The 16872-nt window shown below is 41.1% G+C and overlaps 1 protein-coding gene across 1 annotated transcript; it reads right to left on the reverse strand.

The window, feature by feature from the left end:
• Window positions 1-4149: 4149 nt before the first annotated feature.
• NDUFA12 (NADH:ubiquinone oxidoreductase subunit A12) lies at window positions 4150-16872 on the reverse strand. The gene is made up of 4 exons (XM_053942022.1): window positions 16698-16872; window positions 13318-13400; window positions 12268-12355; window positions 4150-4422 (listed from the first exon to the last, which is right to left on the reverse strand). Exons 1-4 carry the CDS (start codon window positions 16784-16786, stop codon window positions 4242-4244), a joined length of 441 nt encoding a protein of 146 aa, XP_053797997.1. The 5' UTR covers window positions 16787-16872; the 3' UTR covers window positions 4150-4241.

Consider the following 16872-nt stretch of genomic DNA (forward strand, 5'->3'; position numbering starts at 1 on the left):
TCAAGTGATTAAAAAACATAAGCAAATAGCCAGACCTGGTTTTGGCCCTTCAGCAAAGGGAAGTCTCTGTCAGATCTGATTTCTTCTGCAGATGGAGCACGGTCCTGCTGGCAGCTGGCTATGCTGCACACAGCAAAGCACTCCCCTTCCTGGCTCCATGCTGGAGGTAAGCCACCATTAGCTCTGGCACAAGAGCCTTGCTCTGCTTGGCAACCAGAGGGTGGTGTTCAAAGCCCAGCAGGTCTCCAGGACTAAATACCTGCTGGGCCCTTCCCCACTGACATGGGCTGCTCTGATATCTTTCACTGAGATAGGCTTCCCCTTGGTGCAATCCAGCATCTACTGTGGTATTTGCATGAGGAACCTGGAGTGCCATTTAAAGGCTGCCACTTTCGCCCACACCTTGAAGTACCCAGTTTTGTACACTCCTTGTAAGCACCATGTGAAAGCAGAGCCTTTCGATTTGCAGGTTTTTTAATCTCTGAGCAAAATAAGAATCTGTTCCCTCTCTCCCCAACAGCTGCCATCAGAATAATAGGCCCCAAGGAATTAGTAAATCAAAGGTTTCACTCTGAATGCATCACAGCTGTGGAAAACATATACTTCAGTTTTCGGGGCTGATGACTTCCAGCTCTATTCAAAACAATTGCACCTGTAATTCAATCAAGACTGCTTCCCAACACCAGCTTTAGCAGGAAACATCCCAAAAACTGAAGCCCGAGGTTAGATGACATAGAAATATGAGTTGGTGAATATCTGAATGCTCTCAGTGTGGCCTCAAAGAGCCAGCTGGACATAGTGTGCAGTGTACAGGACAAGTTGAGCAGGAAGTGACAAGGTCTCCTGCCCTCTCCTTTTGGCATCCTTAAATGCCTTAGGATGTCCCTACCTGTCAAAGATTTCTCCTCTTGCTGTAGCTGGAATGGTTATGAGATGGTCTCCTGAAGCTCCTTTCACCACTGTTCTCTGCTCCAACATGTCCTGAGCAGTTTCAGCTGAGAGGACAAAGAGGTGCAGCTGTGGGCAGCAGCAAGGCAGGATGCAGTGCCCCATGGAGGGAAGGGCACCGTGCCAATGCATGGGGCTGAGCTGAGCGTGCTGGGGGCACAGCAAAAGCCTGCAGGCAGCTATAGGAAAGGGCTGCTCAGGACCCTGGGGAAAGCTACTCGTACAGACATAATTTCAAAATAAAAGGTGGTTTCAGCTGCTGCTCCTGAAGAGGTACCTGTTTTCTTAATGAGCTTGCTCCCATATCAGAAATTTGTTTCTTTTAAAACTCACATTTAGTGCAAGGGGAATATTTCTCTCAGTGCTTCGGTTGCACTTGGTTAAAGACACTGCTGTGACACTTGGCCAGCTTGGCATTTAAAATGTCATTTAGACCAGAAAGCAATTGAACCTGAATATGGAGGCAGATGTCATGTGCAAAGGTGAACTTCCGTAACTGAATGAGGTTGCTGATAAAAAGACTGAATTGCAGAAGCGTTGCAGAAAGCCCAGCAGAAGACCACTGATTCTTCTGCATATGCTTTATTTCCTGTGCATACTTTGTGCAATCTGCCTTGGAGGAGCAATGCTACAAGAGATGTCACTGAAATTTTGCATTTAAAATCCAGAATTTGCTGGTTAAAGCAGGATGAGCAGGTTTCTGTCCTCTCCAGAAATGGGACTGATGATATTTTCTAAAGCAAGCTACTGAGTCCTAGATTTGCTTGCAGGCCAGGAGGACATGCTCATTTTTCTCTCTTTCTATCTAGCATTGCTGCACACAACAGTTCAAAACCGTTTGCTACCTCAACATTTCTGTTTCAGATGATAGCAAAATGATAAACAGGCTGAGATCTCTTCTTTTGGCATGGAACGTGTAGGAAGAGTTACTGCCTATCCCCTAAGTACAGAATCTCATTCCCAAATGTACCTCCTGATGTGTGCTTAGGACACAGTCCAAAAAGCCACAGGACAAAGAAGGAAGAGGAATAAAATTGGAAAAAAATGCATTAAGGAGAAATAGAGGCAAAAAACCAATTTAAGAGTTAATTACTCTACCTGTGTTTGAGCCCACAGGGCTTGTATAGATGAGTGTTAGTAATGAAGCTCTCCATTGGCGCCGGGGCAAGCTTTGTTCCTAAGGTCAAATAATCCATCAAGATAAAAATGCTAAACAAATCCTTTCCACTTATGCTACTCAGTATGGTTCAAATTGCTTTTCAGCTGTGCCCAGTGCTTTTGCTGACTTAAAAGTAAATTAAACAATATCCTTTCCTAATTAGACAGGTTAGGAGATGTTGGTGCTACTTCCTACCAATTTAAAGACTACAACTAATTTAAAGAAATTAAAGCAAAAAACCCCACCTAAAAACAATTAGTTAATCCAGAATTTGATTTAATAAGGAAGGATACAACTGGGGGTTAAGTAACCCAGTCAGGTGGGGTTGCAGAATAAAATCAGCCAGTGTGGAGTCAGTGGCGTAGCCACTGTGGGGGTTATTGGGGAGCAAAGGTTTTTTTCTTCTTGACAGGCAGTTGCAAGTATGTAATACATCCAATCCCCTTCTCAGTCATCTTTAATAACCATTTCTGTAAGTCATTACACTGAGTGTAATTGTAAAGGGGCTGGCAGTGGGGTCTGCAGGAGCCTCTGTGGGGAGAGGCCAGGGCTGCCCTGTGCTGGATGCAGCCAACACAGCACAGTGCAGGGCTCAGTCCGGCTGCCAAATAGGGGCACCTCTGGGAAAGAGGATTTGAGGTGGGGCAAAAAATATTGCACAGGCAGAGGATGGAAGGGGGAAAGAAGTGGGCAGCACCCAGAAGTGGGCACCTGAACACCAAGTTGAAATCAGGAGGAGGGCGACGAGGTGCTGCCAGAGCTGAGATTCCTGGCAGCCCGAGGAGGAATCCACACTAGCAAGCAGGCATTTCCCAACAGAACCCTCAGCCTATGGAAAACCCATACTGGGTTCATCTGAAAGGACTGCAGCTCATGAAGACCCAGGCTGAAGCAGGGGGCAGGAACAGCAGAGCCCACAACAGCTGTTAGGGACTGACCACCATTCCCTGAGGAGGAGGCAGAGGAGTCAGGAGTGAAGGTGTGTAGTGGGAAGGGAGGGTGGTGTTTTACAGTTTTTGACTTTGTTTCTCACTATGCAGTTTTAATTGGCGAGAAATTAAAGTCTCTTTTGCTCTTGATGGTAGCAAGCACTCTTCCCATCCTTCTCAACCCATGAAGTTTCTCTTTTCTTTCCCAACCAGCTGAGACGCTGGGGTGAATGAGAGGCTGGGTGGGCATACTGCCCATCAGTTATCCACAGAGTAGGGCATCAGGTACTGGAAGCCCTGTGGAGAAGGCAAGCTTTGCTAAAACACATAAGTAGACTGGAATAAAAGTCAACCATTAGCAAGATATAAAAAAAAGCCACAGCCCCAAACGTCTTTCAAACTTGAACTTGCCAGCTTCACATTTTTGAGACTGGGTTCTGGCACATTTTACTTCTCTACCTCCTAAAAAGGTGCACAATATTGAACTTCCAAAGACTTTTAAAATTCCTGACACAAGAGAGCAAACAGACCATCTCAAACCCTTATGAGAACATCTTGTAATGCACCTACACAGCAAAAGAGATTTTTGTGACAGAGGGCCCTCTTTTTATGGCTGAGTTCCCTTATAGATGAGATGTCATTTGATTCATGTACCCTCACAAATTTTATATTATGTTTCATCCCATACTGGAACACAGCAATGTGTTTTGCATACTGATGCATATACTTAGGAACTTTATGAATGAAAACTATAATCCTGACTGGTCAAACTATTCTAACTTGTAAAAATTTAAACAGATGGCTTCCCAAAATAGTACATGAAGAGTGCATTATCTGCCATGCAGAGACAGTAAAAGGATGATGTTAAAAATGAAAAATCTGTATTTCAAATGTATATTTGTATTCTGCTGAATGACACAAATATGAGTAACTATCACAAGAATGGTTATCATGCTAAAAAGAGTTTGAGAGCTGCTTATGTGAAGACAGATACTGACAATATAAGAAAAAGCACAATATATTGATGAGATTAAGACTTGTCATGTATTCTGTCCTATTCCCAAAATTTTCTCACTTGTTTCCCTGCCCCCAATTCAATAAACTAAACTACAATTACTATAGGAGGCTTTTATTCTGAACAAAACCAGTGAAAATACAATTTACACTGAAAGCCCAAGCTGAGACAACTCATGCTGCTGCTGTTGTCATTTGCTGGCTGTTTTAGGTGGGATCCACTCGTGTATCTTCTTGCGAGTAGTAGAGTAAGGCACATACTGCTCAGGAGTGCCACTCACATTGAATTTATGGTTCTCCCAGATAAATTTACGAGCAACTGGTGGATGAGTAGTTGGAGGGTCATCCGTCATTGAGTGCAGCCAGCGATGCCTTAAGAGGAAAAAGACATATTGTTATTAAGGAACATCACAGGATGTCTACCAAGCCTACCTCCTGACTCCCAAGGGTCCTCCTCTGAAGAGACACTAAGTATTTATTCTGAGAAAGGAAAAAAATAATTTTAATCCAGTGTGACTTTGAATGAGGATGTTAAATAAATCAACAGGATGTTGATTTTAATTAGTTTCACAAAAATAACTGGTAAGTAACAGTTCTGGCTCCAAGTAACTGAAAGCACAGCTAAGTTCAAATTTCCAGGTCCTTTGTACGCTCAGTATTTGGGCAGAGTATGCTGTCACTCGTTTGTACAGCCTTCACCAGGCAGCCAGGTTAAGGCAGGCACTACAAATGACAAAACCATGATGTTTGGTTTTGTTGCCTGGCCTTTTTCTTTGTTAGGTTATGGTGATTTGTTTTGTTTTTAATTACCAGAAGACTACACTGCACAACAATTTCAATGCCATTTTCAAAGCATACATGAGGCTGCCACTTGGGATACAGATTAATGATGTAAGTACACCTAAAACAAGCACATAAATATTTACTGCCTGCACAACACAATGATTAATACCATTCAGTAATAGGGTAATTACCAAGTGATTCCAGTGATTAGCCTTTACCTATGAACTAAATGGCAATCTTTCTCTGTGCAAGCAACAGTAATGATCAAGCAAAGCACTTTCCCTAAAAATTTGCTGTAACACTGCGGCAGGGACCAGCTGAATTGATTTCATCCCTTTCCTATTTCAGTGCCTGAAGCAACTTTCAAATATGAATTACATTTTAAGTATCTGTCAGTTTACATGTACTTCCTACTGTGTGTAGTTACGACAAAAGTGAGGTTATGACATTTTTTGCAAGCTTATGTACTTTTTTACTGAGGTAGAATTAAGGAGATTTCTGCTAATCAGCTTTTGCAAAGACTTGACCTAAAAATATGAAGTCCTCTTTTCTAGTTCTATTAGAAAACCTAAAAATTGCATCTTCAGCCCTCAGCAATAAATCCAGCACACTTCATTTATACAGCAAAACAAAATCATGATAAAAGTGGTGAGAAATAGACTGACAGGTATATTCTAAATCCAAAGAGCTCTACAGAAGGTTGGTAATCTTTTCAAATTGCTTCCTGACATGTATTTAAAAAAAAAAAAAGAAAAAAAAATCGCAACTTTGTCTATAAACTTAGTACAAAAATTTCACTTTAAAAAAAGTGTCAGCCTAAAGTTCTTTTTCTAGAAGTAAAAGCCAAACAAAACCCTCAAACTATAGCCACACATTGTAGGACTAAGGGCTGCCAGGAAACTGGCTTGAAAATAAAATAAGATGGAACCATAAGATCACTTAAAAGGTAAGATCGCTAAGAAGAAAAAACTCTGTTTAAAGGCAAAGAACAACTTCTGTGGGAAAAATGATCCACTCTGGAGTTAGGAAGTTATACACATGTGTATAATGCTCTTCCTCTCTCTGCTCTCCTTTGTAAATCTGGTCTCATTCAAAGTGTACATTTTGCACTGCTTTCACTAAAAAAACAAGATAAATGGCTAATTATTTCTGTCTGGAAAAAGGTGGGCCCATAGCACTACTAATCATGATGTGGTCTGATGATACAGGATCAGATCTTGCTCAATTTTAACCCCGGTGTTTTAAACCAGCCTCTGAAATGCCCTGGCCACACCACACAAAGCTCTCACCTTGGGCAAACTCTCTTGCCCGATTCACATCTGTCAGAATAATTCTGTGTACTACTGTGCTTTACATCACCTCAGGAATCACATGTCTTTTGACAGCCTGCATCAAGGTTGGCAGAAACACTGCAAAAAAGCTAACTTGACAGAGGAGGGATCCTGTGCTCACAACCAACAAGCTCTCCATTGCTAACACAGAAACAGAGTTTGTGGCATGAGAGGGCAAAATAACAGTCCATTCTGCTTATACTGACTCAAGGACTGCATTTCAAAATGCTTTGCAGTATCACTCCAGAGGAGCCCCAGCTTTTCAAAACTGCTTACTGTAACATACGCTGGCTTTGGCCAGGGTGGAGTTAATTTTCTTTTTAAAAATAAAAATTAAGGGTCTTATTGCAATATGCAAGGTATATTAATAAAGTAAATTTAACTCTTATGTGATTGTGCTGCTTTGGGCTGGGGTAGAGTTAATTTTCCTCACGGTGGCTGATATGGGGCTGTGTTTTGGATTTGTGCTGAACACAGAGATGTTTTTGTTATTGCTGAACAGGGTTTTCACAGAGCCAAGGCCTTTTCTGCTTTTTGTACTGCCATGCTGTCAGGGAGACTAGGGGTGTATGGGACATTGGGAGGAGACACAGCCAGGACAGGTGACCCTAACTGTCCAAAGGAATATTCTGTACCACATCATGCTCAGTATATAAAGTAGGGGGAAGAAGGAGGTAGAAGGGGATGTTTGGGCTGATGATATTTATCTTCCCAAGTCACCATTATGCGTGATAGAGCCCTGCTCTCCTGGAGACGGCAGAACACCTGCCTGCCCATGGGAAGCAGTGAATGAATTCTTGTTTTTCTTTGCCTGTGTGAAACTTCTGCTTTCCCTATTCAACTGTGCTTATCTCAACCTGTGAGTTTTCTAGCCTTTTGCCTTCCGATTCTCTCCCCAGTCCCACTGGAGGGGGAGTGAACAAGCGGCTGCCTGGGGCTTGGGCCTGGCTGGGGTTAAACCATGACACAGGCAACTTCCAGCACACACATGTTCACCTAGCGATGCTTCTGGTAACAGTGGATAAGGATCCTGCACACAAATCTCTATTTAGGCACCTGTCATCATGCCTCACCATCCTCATGCTCCCCAAGAGCAACACACACCACCAGGATGGACAAAAACTTGTCAGACAGAAATCCCATTACAAAGGCCCTGAAAGACAGGCTGGAGCAAGCACAGCACTAGAACTGTATTAGTTCTCAGCTAAAATCAGCTATATCCCAAGCTTGTGTGATGTCTGGCACTTCTGTCATTACAAGTGTACTTGTCACGCATTCATTCCTTGAAACATCAGAAAAGTTTCACAATAGCATTTAACAGAGTAGCTTTAGCTGCATTTAAACTATTGCTTTACAGCTTCTAGCGACTAAATCAATAAAATCTTTTAAAATACAGATTTTTTTGAGTAATTAGTATCTTTGGGTTGAAGATTTTCTGGATTTCTATACCATCAACATGAAACCAGGCTCAAATTAAAACAGATCAGCAAAACCAACCCTTGAATCACATTTTCTCACTGGAAAGTAAAAATAAAATTGCTCACTGACAAGACATGCCACTACAGTCACAGGTATTGAAAAACATGAAGAAATTTCAAAAGTTTGTTTAGACAATCAATCCACTATGAATTATGCTTGTACTTAGGAGTTCCAGGGCTTAACCTGGTCACAAAAGATTCCTCTTAGAAGTACAATATGTGACTTAAAAAAGCATTTTGGTTTGCAGAGTCTGTTCTCTCAAACAAAAGCTCCCACTTTCCACTTAAAATCTTGAAAATTTTATTTTGGGAAGACTTTCCCCTTGACACCTGCCTCAAAGAATCATTTGAAGCTCTGAAATCTCAGACTCTACCCCCAGATGCTCAAGAAAAGCTTTTCATGTACTAGATTGAACAGCATGAATAAAGACATATGACATCCTGCAGATGACCAAATTTCTATACAAACTCTGCCTATAAATCCATGGTGGAAAAAAAAATATTCAAGAGCAATTAATGACTGAAAACCTACAAAGAAGTAGACCACTTGCACAGAGCACAGAAAACTCAGGAGGATGCAAGCAGCTCTGAAGAGGCTGAAGCAGCTTCCTGAATCAGTGAACAGTCACTAGGAAGCAGACTGAGGCCAGCAAAGCCTTTGCACTTTTTCTTGCATAAATGGATAAAAGACACCTCAAAGTATCTTCAAAAGCTCTCAAGACTATGTAGATTTTTTTCCAAAGTTTTAACAAATATTTAAAAGCAAGTAGATTTCAAACTGAAGCTACAAGGGACTGGGGCCAATTATGTGATGTACAAGCTGTCAAACAAGAACTGATGCTACACAAACTCAGCAGCCACTACCGTATGTGCATCTGCAAGGTTCAGGCACAGCCTGCACCAGCTCACCATGTTTGCCAACTTGTTAACATCCACTTTTTGCCACACGTTAACCATGCTACAATGAGACAAGAGAAATTAAGATGTGGGTTCAGGTCATAGGGCAGAGAAGGAAAAAGGGATAACAAATGTGTTTATTTGTTTACCATGGGAGATAACTTTAATTTCTCATACAAGTTACTACACCATAGCAATGAGATGGCATCCAATTTACCTGAAAACACCAAATTAGCATTTAATCGAGTTATAAAACCTCACAACTTTATTGTGAAGCTACTAGAAGAATGGAAATTTTCCCAATCCCCTTATTTTTCTGTTTTGTTTTCCTTGAAGGCAAACTTGAAAAGCAGCATTTTTACAGGAGAATTGCACATTTTCTTACATTTTCTAGTGTGCTGGCACTTTAAATCTGAGGTGCTACATTCTTCCCTGTCAGATCAACTAAAGAGGATGCAGACTATTACGAAGTAAACACTCCTGGAGCTCCTTCCAAAGATGTCAGATTTGCATCATAAGGAAATCAGCCTCAAAGTACAGGACAGACACCACAAATACAGAGGACAGTCCTGGCAAAATGAAGTGTCCCTACAAAAGGAAAAACTATTATCAAATGACAACTCTTCTTTCCCCACAGGATCATACTGAAAAAGCAATTTATTTTTAATTAGTGTATATACTTACACCAGTTGTCAATTTGTTTGTTCAAAGTATTTGGCCAAAATGCAAACCAAAGTACATTACACCAGAAATACAATAAGCAAATAGCTTAAACATAGGCCAAGGATTAGTGATGCTGCAATGGAGACATCCATGAAAACACTAAATAGAGTCCCCACAAGCATTGCTATAAACGGATTTAACTTCTATTGCTTATACGTTCACAGAGCACACCTGATCAGTGTGTTCAAAAATGTAAGCACTGAGTTCCTGCAAACAACACTGACTAGCAAGAGACAAAATAAGTATTTGGTTTCTCTCACTGTCTTAAAGTGAAAAAGATTAATTTGTGTAGGGAAAAAAAATGTGCAAAATACCTTGTAAAGCATTACAGGGAGATTAATATTCATAATGCAAGTATTAAAGAATTTAAAAAAAAAATCTAATTGACTTGTCTCCAACAAAGTAGATATAAACATCTGAATTTTGGAGGAAAGAAAGAAAAAAAAAAAAAAAAAACCAGAGTAAAAAAGAAGTGAAATAACAACTAAATCAGAACAGAATAAACTGCAAGCCTACATATTCTAGTGTGGAAACATTTTTTAAAAGCAACAGTCTTGATTCCCTGGAGAGTAGACATATGTCAAAACAACACTCTGATTTCCTTTAGACTGTACAATTTCAGTACATCCATTGTCAAAAGACATTACATCCATTATTTCAGAATACTGAAAATACTCAGTAGCTCCTAAAATGGTATTACAAGATGCTATTACATATAAGGTGGTTTTCACGCTGCTTTTTCTTTTTCTCTAGTATCTGAGAGAGGGTAAAGGGTAGCATTTTCTTCCAGTTGTTTCCAGAACTTTTCAACATACCAAAATTCTTTTTTCCAGTTCATCATACATGAGCTTCACTTGATTGTACTTGAACAATCATTCACATCCTACAATGTGAATTCTAAGTTCTGAAGGCACAGAAGAGGATACAACAGCAAGAAGAGGATACAACAGCATATCCACAGAACTTCACAAAGCTGAGCTAAATTAACTGAATTCCAGAGTAAAAACATCAGTGTTCAGAAGAAGCATTCAGATCACACCCACCTCTAACAGCAGTACTTTAAATACTTCCCAGCTAAGCCAAGGATGACAAACATGTATCATACTATTATATTGTGGATTAATTGCTTTCTTTGTTAGTATAAGTAATTTCACACGGTTTAATTTATTTCCAACAAATTTCTAGGTCCAAAATAACCACTCATTACCTGTTACACAACTCTAGTGTTACACTCACAGCAGCTTGTACAAAATATTGTCAGTCTCAATTCAGAAGTCTCTGCTATGTTAAAAATTTAAGGCAGTATAGCACAAGATTAAAATTTTTAAAAAGTCTTTAAAAAGTCTTTTTAAAAAGTCTTAAAAGACAGCATTTATTCCCAGTCAAAATATTTCTATTTTTAAAGATGTCTCTAAGCTGTATGGAAATACACATCAGTGATTTAGATGTGTCACAAAGCTAGGATTCCTACATAAGAATAAACCTATGTTATCATGGGACATACAAATTTATCAGCAAGAAACATCATCCCCCTCCTTATCCCCCCTCCCCCAAAACAACCTCAAATCCACAAATCTGACTGGTACTGCACAACTAGGCTTCCTGACAAACTACCTTAGAACACAAGCACATTTATCCTTTTGTGCCTCATTACACTCACCAGTCTTGAAAATAATGAAATTTTTACTGCTTCTTTTAAAGGAATTTTTTCCGCATTGATAGGAAAACAAGTATTTCTACCTCATTAATTTCTGTGAAGTAAACAAGCCACGTAACCCTTGAAACATCACTTTGATTCTCAGGAAGAAACCCTTTACTGAGGTCTGTAAAGAGGCAACAAATATCTCATAAACATAAGCAAAGGAAAAAAAAAAAAAAACAAAATAAAAACCAAAACCTGTGTGAAACAAAACCTGCACCTCAAAATAAAGAAAATCTTAAAACTCAGCACAGTCTAATAGTGCATAACAACCAGAACCACACAACAGTTATGCACAGAGCAAGGCACAAACATCCTGGTGTTGGAGATTTTAATGTCACTTCCAAAACCAATGCAATTCAGTTCTTACCAAATAAGACAGAAAAAAGCATTAACCACATTAATCATATTATATTAATCATAAGGCTGGGAGAGCTTGAAACAAAATTGACCACCTAGAGAGTCTACCCATGTTCCTCAAATGTTCCAGCAAGAGCCACAGTTTAGGAGATTTTATAACAATCCCAGCCTTGGCACAGAACATTACAGGAGTAATAAAAACCAGTGTTTGCTCAGTCTACCCAAACACTTCTCTCCTGATGCCACCTTTTGCTGCTTTGAGGCTGAAGTGCTATTCCTGTTCCTTCAGAATTACACAGAGATTGTTTTTAGTAGTATACATTGTTACTTTACATGGTGTGAGTTTTCTAGGAAAAAAAGGGTCAACAGCTGTGGCCAGAGACCTTCTGGAACTCAAGGCTGCAGAGAATTATTACTGAAATACATGAACAGAAAACAAAACCCCAATAAAAATTATAGTCAAGTAGCAGTCAACATACGGAGCATCCTGGCACTTTAATGTTTACTACCACACCAGTGTATATAAATTGAAACAATTATGCTGTTAGTGGCTCTGGGTTAAGGAATGTTGTTCCACCATTGCCATATGTTCCTTAGGTTCTTGCTTACGATGGAAATAACAAATATTTTACTTCTGGTGGCCCAAGGCTTTGCCAAACCATAAACAGGGAATTACAAGTAATAAAAAAATTAGAAGACTGCTCAATCTGCCTGGCAAAATGCTCTTCTTAATGTAAAAAGCAGTGAGTGCCTCTGCCAGGACAGCAAGCAATAAACATGAAGGCAGTTCAACATCAGAAGTGACGAGTGTGAAATCTTCTGGTCATAGGCAAGACAGCTACGACTATGAAAACATTTTCTTTTAATCTTCTGCTTTGTAATATATGAAAATATAAAGCAATTACACAATTGATATCCATCCACATTATTAAGCTAAATAGTTTACCATTCAGGGGGCACCATGCTTCCATCAACTTCCCAAAAGGTATTTTTGCCATTCATTTCATCAGTATATACAACCCATCTGTGCCGACCTTAAGTAAACAAAAAGAAATATCATATTAGCTCAAAAAATTATTTTCTTACAAAGAAGAGAATTCAGGAAAACCAAGGAAAAACATTTTGAGTGACAGTATCTACCATAATGGGCACTCATTTTTAAACCAGCACAGCTTCTATTTTCCAAGTCTTCTGTATTTCCACTGTTACTGTAGTTTTAGATGACTGAATCTAACCCTCTCACAAGGTAGGAAATATTGGCTATTGTATAAATACTGGGAAATAGGAACTTAGAAAATTTTCAGGCAGAGAAACAGGTTTGGGTTTTTTTCCTTCGTTATGAGGAGTCTTTTCCAAAAGGACATTACCACTGATAACCTAAGACTAAACTAAATCTCAGCTACACAAAACTACCAAGCAATGTTAACCAGCAAGTGCTTTCCCTGGTTACACTCCAAGTTAACCTAGCTTGGCTTGACCAGTGTGTCAATTGCTTATGTGTCACCTGTGTTGCTTTAGGTGCTGTCTTTTAAAGTACTCTAGAAGCTTGATTTAAAGCCCCATTACTTAAGGTAATAGTAAGTTTAAGCCAACCTGTGCTCTTTGCCCTGAAGTGATCATATAAGTGAGTAAAGCTGTGAGGCAGTTTTAAATGTAGTTCTCCTTCTTTCCCAACCTGTTAAACTACCAGCCTTTAGGTCAAGGACCAAATTCAACTCTCAATCACATTATCATATAGCTTTACCTACACGGAGACCGTATGATGGGCTTATATTTATCCCACATTCATTGTTTCAGATTGACTGTGTTTGCACATGAATTGAGGGATGCAAGAGAGAAACATAAGCTGTCAAAGCATTTCTGTAAGTCTAAGACTCACACAAGACAAGTGCAAGGAAGTCAGGCAGGCAACAAATTGCATTTCACTAGCAGAGAGCACACAAGCTATGTGGGAGCTGCACAGCTGGCTGGGAGGTGTTCACATTAGCACACGTACCAAAGAAGTTTCTTTTGTCTTCATAGTATTTGTTTCCATATTTGTCAATTCCTATCAGATTACCAGTCTTCAAATCATTGACCCTGTGAATTATCAAAACAACAGTTTCAGTTGGTGTCCTCTCAGAATGAAATTGCGACAGAGGTTTCTTCAGGGTTAGTAAAAATCTGTATACATGTATGCAAAGATATTTTTTTAAAAAAAAACTATTCAGTCTTATGGATTGCAAAACAATCACCAATTCCTGCAACTAATGTGCACCCCACTGACAGGATGATAAAAGCCATACAAAAAGGCTTTCAGGGTCTCTCACTTTATTTAACAGCTCATTATAATAGAAGATAAAGCAACTCTACAGTGTAACAATTTAACACCCACAAAACCTTAAATACTGCGGAAGTCCCAGAGGCACATGTTAATCCACTTAGTAGGAAATGTTACCATCCTTCTCAACTATTAACAGCTGCTATTTCAGCCTGAATTGCCCAAGTGGTCAGCACTGAAGCAGCACAAGACACCTCTTATATCTGTGTGGGCAGTAACCTCTAAGAGAGGAATAGGAATAATATTTTAGGCCATTGCAGCTGCTTGCCAAGGAAATACATGCTAAGCTCTAAACTATAATTATTACTTTCTTGCTTTTGTGTAATTGTGAAAGATCCATGCATTCACCCTGCAACTCTGTGAGACTTACACTGACCCAGATAAGGTATTATACGAGTTTCAACTCTTTATATAGAACATATTTTACATTATTGTAGAAATCAATCATTAAACTGAGACTATGATTTACATTCTAGTCATAAAACCTTAAAATTAATCAAAATGCTCTTCTCCCTCTATATTTGCAATTTTGCTTTTCTTTTTACTGACATTCATCTCAGGCAGCATTAGATAGGGAAAAGTTTCCTCTCAAAGGTTTTAGTTGTTTGTAGTACTATGCACACTCTCAACTCAATCCCAAGTGAGAGGAGGAATAGGCTCATGAAGCTTTTTTGTTGTCTTTTCTCCCAGGGTGCGTGAAAGTGACAACCATTCCAGCAAGTACTCGTTTTAAACCTCTGTGGTGGCAGGCAGAGAAATTCTCTGACAGGTTCATCTGAAACATTCAAAGATCTCTGGCTCAACTACAGAAGCCTGAGTTCCCAGCTTCAGAAAAAGAAGAGCCATTCCACTGCTGCTCTCCCTTCCTTTCCCCCCTCCCTTTCTTGCAGTGTTCTTATGCCCTTGTCCTGCCTTCATGCCCTGAATACCAATATCAGACACTAAGAGGTATTTATGGCTTCCTGAGAATATTTTCCCACCAATTTCACTGAATTTTAAGTAAGGAGAATGTTTCCAGCCAAAAAGGCTCTTAGTAATTTGACTTCATAGCATATAAGTCTTCTGCAGCTGCTTCAGTGGAAAACATATAGAGAAAAGCAGGGAAATTCAGAGAAAGAGTCTCCTGACTTGGGTGGATAATTTTTTTCCAGTTACCAGTGATTACTTCTTAAAATCAACTGTTGCAAGAAAGACCACCTTGATAACTCTTCTTTTAAACACCAAACCTATTCCTTGAGCTGGGATGGATGATTTAATGGCTTGAAAGGTGAGCAGGAGGCAGCAGCTGTTTGTGGTTGGTGTGGTTATGAGGACTGGCTGTGCCTCCCCACCTAGCACACCTAAATTCAGTCTTCTGAAGGAAAAAAAGGACAGCACTACCTCCAGTCTTGCCTGCCCTCTTTTTCTGTGTGGAAGAACGGTGTCAACTCAGCTTTCAATCTCAGACTCACAAATGATCTCTGAGGAGACATTTATTAAGCTATGCTTAGGAAGGAACCACTCTGATGACACCTAACACTCAAACTCTTCCACACTTTGATTTCCCCAGCTCCATTTCTTCTTGAGAACTCCATTTCTTCTTGAGAACTGTCAGAGTAACAGCTACAGCCTGAGAAGGAAAACAAAGTGGAGGAAACAAGCTGGGGGAGGGAGGGGGGGCAGCTGTGTGACAGAAAACAGTAATTATAATAGCAGTAAAGCACTAGCCATGTATTGTCTTACTGCTCAACAGGGACTAAAGCCACTATATGAAAATACTCATGAGGCCTGATCAGCACCTGTGTAAAGGTTATGTTTAACTTCTCAAAACAGATCAATTTAAGCCACAAGAAATAACAGAAAAAGGGCCATTATGATGTGTAAGGGCAGGAAGAAAGCCTTCAAGAAGGCTCAGAAAGCTTGGCTTGTTTGTTCTAAGATAAGAAAGCCCTTAATACATAGCAGGATATTTTATATTTGCAAATCACTCCTATCCCATATTCCTAACTTCCCAATTCTGATTAAAAAAAGGCTTTTTAGCATGTGATCAGGCCTAAAACATTTAGTGGATACATCCTAATACTTTTCCAGGACTAACTATAAAGATAACAGAGGTTACTGACACTGCTGAATTTGGATCACACACTACTTAGACTTCCACCCTACATTTCATCAAGGACCTGAATGAAAAAAGAGTACCTTTGTAAACCTGATGTTCCTATTTGGGAGCATCTTCAAGCATGCTGTATGATAATTCAAAATACTTGTCACAAGAAAGAAATGAGATGTGAGTGAGGGAAAAAAAACAGGACAAAGTTTAATGTGGACAAGTGCAAGGTTCTGTAGTTGGGGAATAAAGTACTCAGACATGAATGGAAACAAAGGCTGCAACTTATTTTGCACTAAATACCACTGGAGCTGGAGGAGCATAGGTCAGCGGTGACAATCCACTGCCAAAGAGCAGATGTGATCTGCAGTTTGAAGCAGATTAGAAGAAAGAGAGCCAGTTAAGGCAGATGAAGTAATTCTCTTGCTTTACACCACGGGATTTCAGCAATACACGAATATCAGATTTGTACTGTTCAAGAAAGCCACTGTCAGCCTGAGGTTATCCAGAGCAAAGAGCACGATGGGGGTACACAGAAGCACTGAGTGTAGCTACAGCAGAGACACGGCTGTGGCAACAGGACTACGGACTGGGGCCGGACACCAGGACAACCGGCCCGGGCAACACCGACAGCTCAGCATCCAGGAACCCTGCAAGGTGCCTCAAGATGAGAAAACAGCCGCGGGCCCTGCCCGGGGACCGCTCTAAGCACAGCCCCCACTGCCGACCGGGACACGCCGCCCTTGGCGGAGCGCACGGCGGAGCGAGCGGGGCGGAGCGGGCTCCTCCCGAGGCCGGCCCGGCCCCGCGCACCGCCCGCCGGGGGCAGCGCCCCTCACGCCCAGCCCCGCCGGCACCGCCTCGCGCGGGGCAGCGCGCCCGCCCCCGCCCGGCCGCCCCTCAAGGTGACCCCGCGGGGCGGCGGCGGCGCAGCGGGGAGGCCCCGCCGCCCGCGCCGCTGCCGCGTTACCTGAGCAGCTGCAGGATGGCGCCGCGGGCGCCGCCGTGGCCGCCGATGTGCTTCAGCGCCCGCTTCAGCACCTGCACGTACTCCGCCATCTTGGGGCGGGCCGCCGCCTCACGCCGCCCCGCCTCCCGCCCGGGCGCCCTTGCTGACAGCGGCGGAAACGGAACCAGCAGCGAGA

The sequence above is a fragment of the Vidua chalybeata genome, chromosome 5, assembly GCF_026979565.1.
Source record: "Vidua chalybeata isolate OUT-0048 chromosome 5, bVidCha1 merged haplotype, whole genome shotgun sequence".
NCBI classification, from domain to species: Eukaryota; Metazoa; Chordata; class Aves; order Passeriformes; family Viduidae; genus Vidua; species Vidua chalybeata.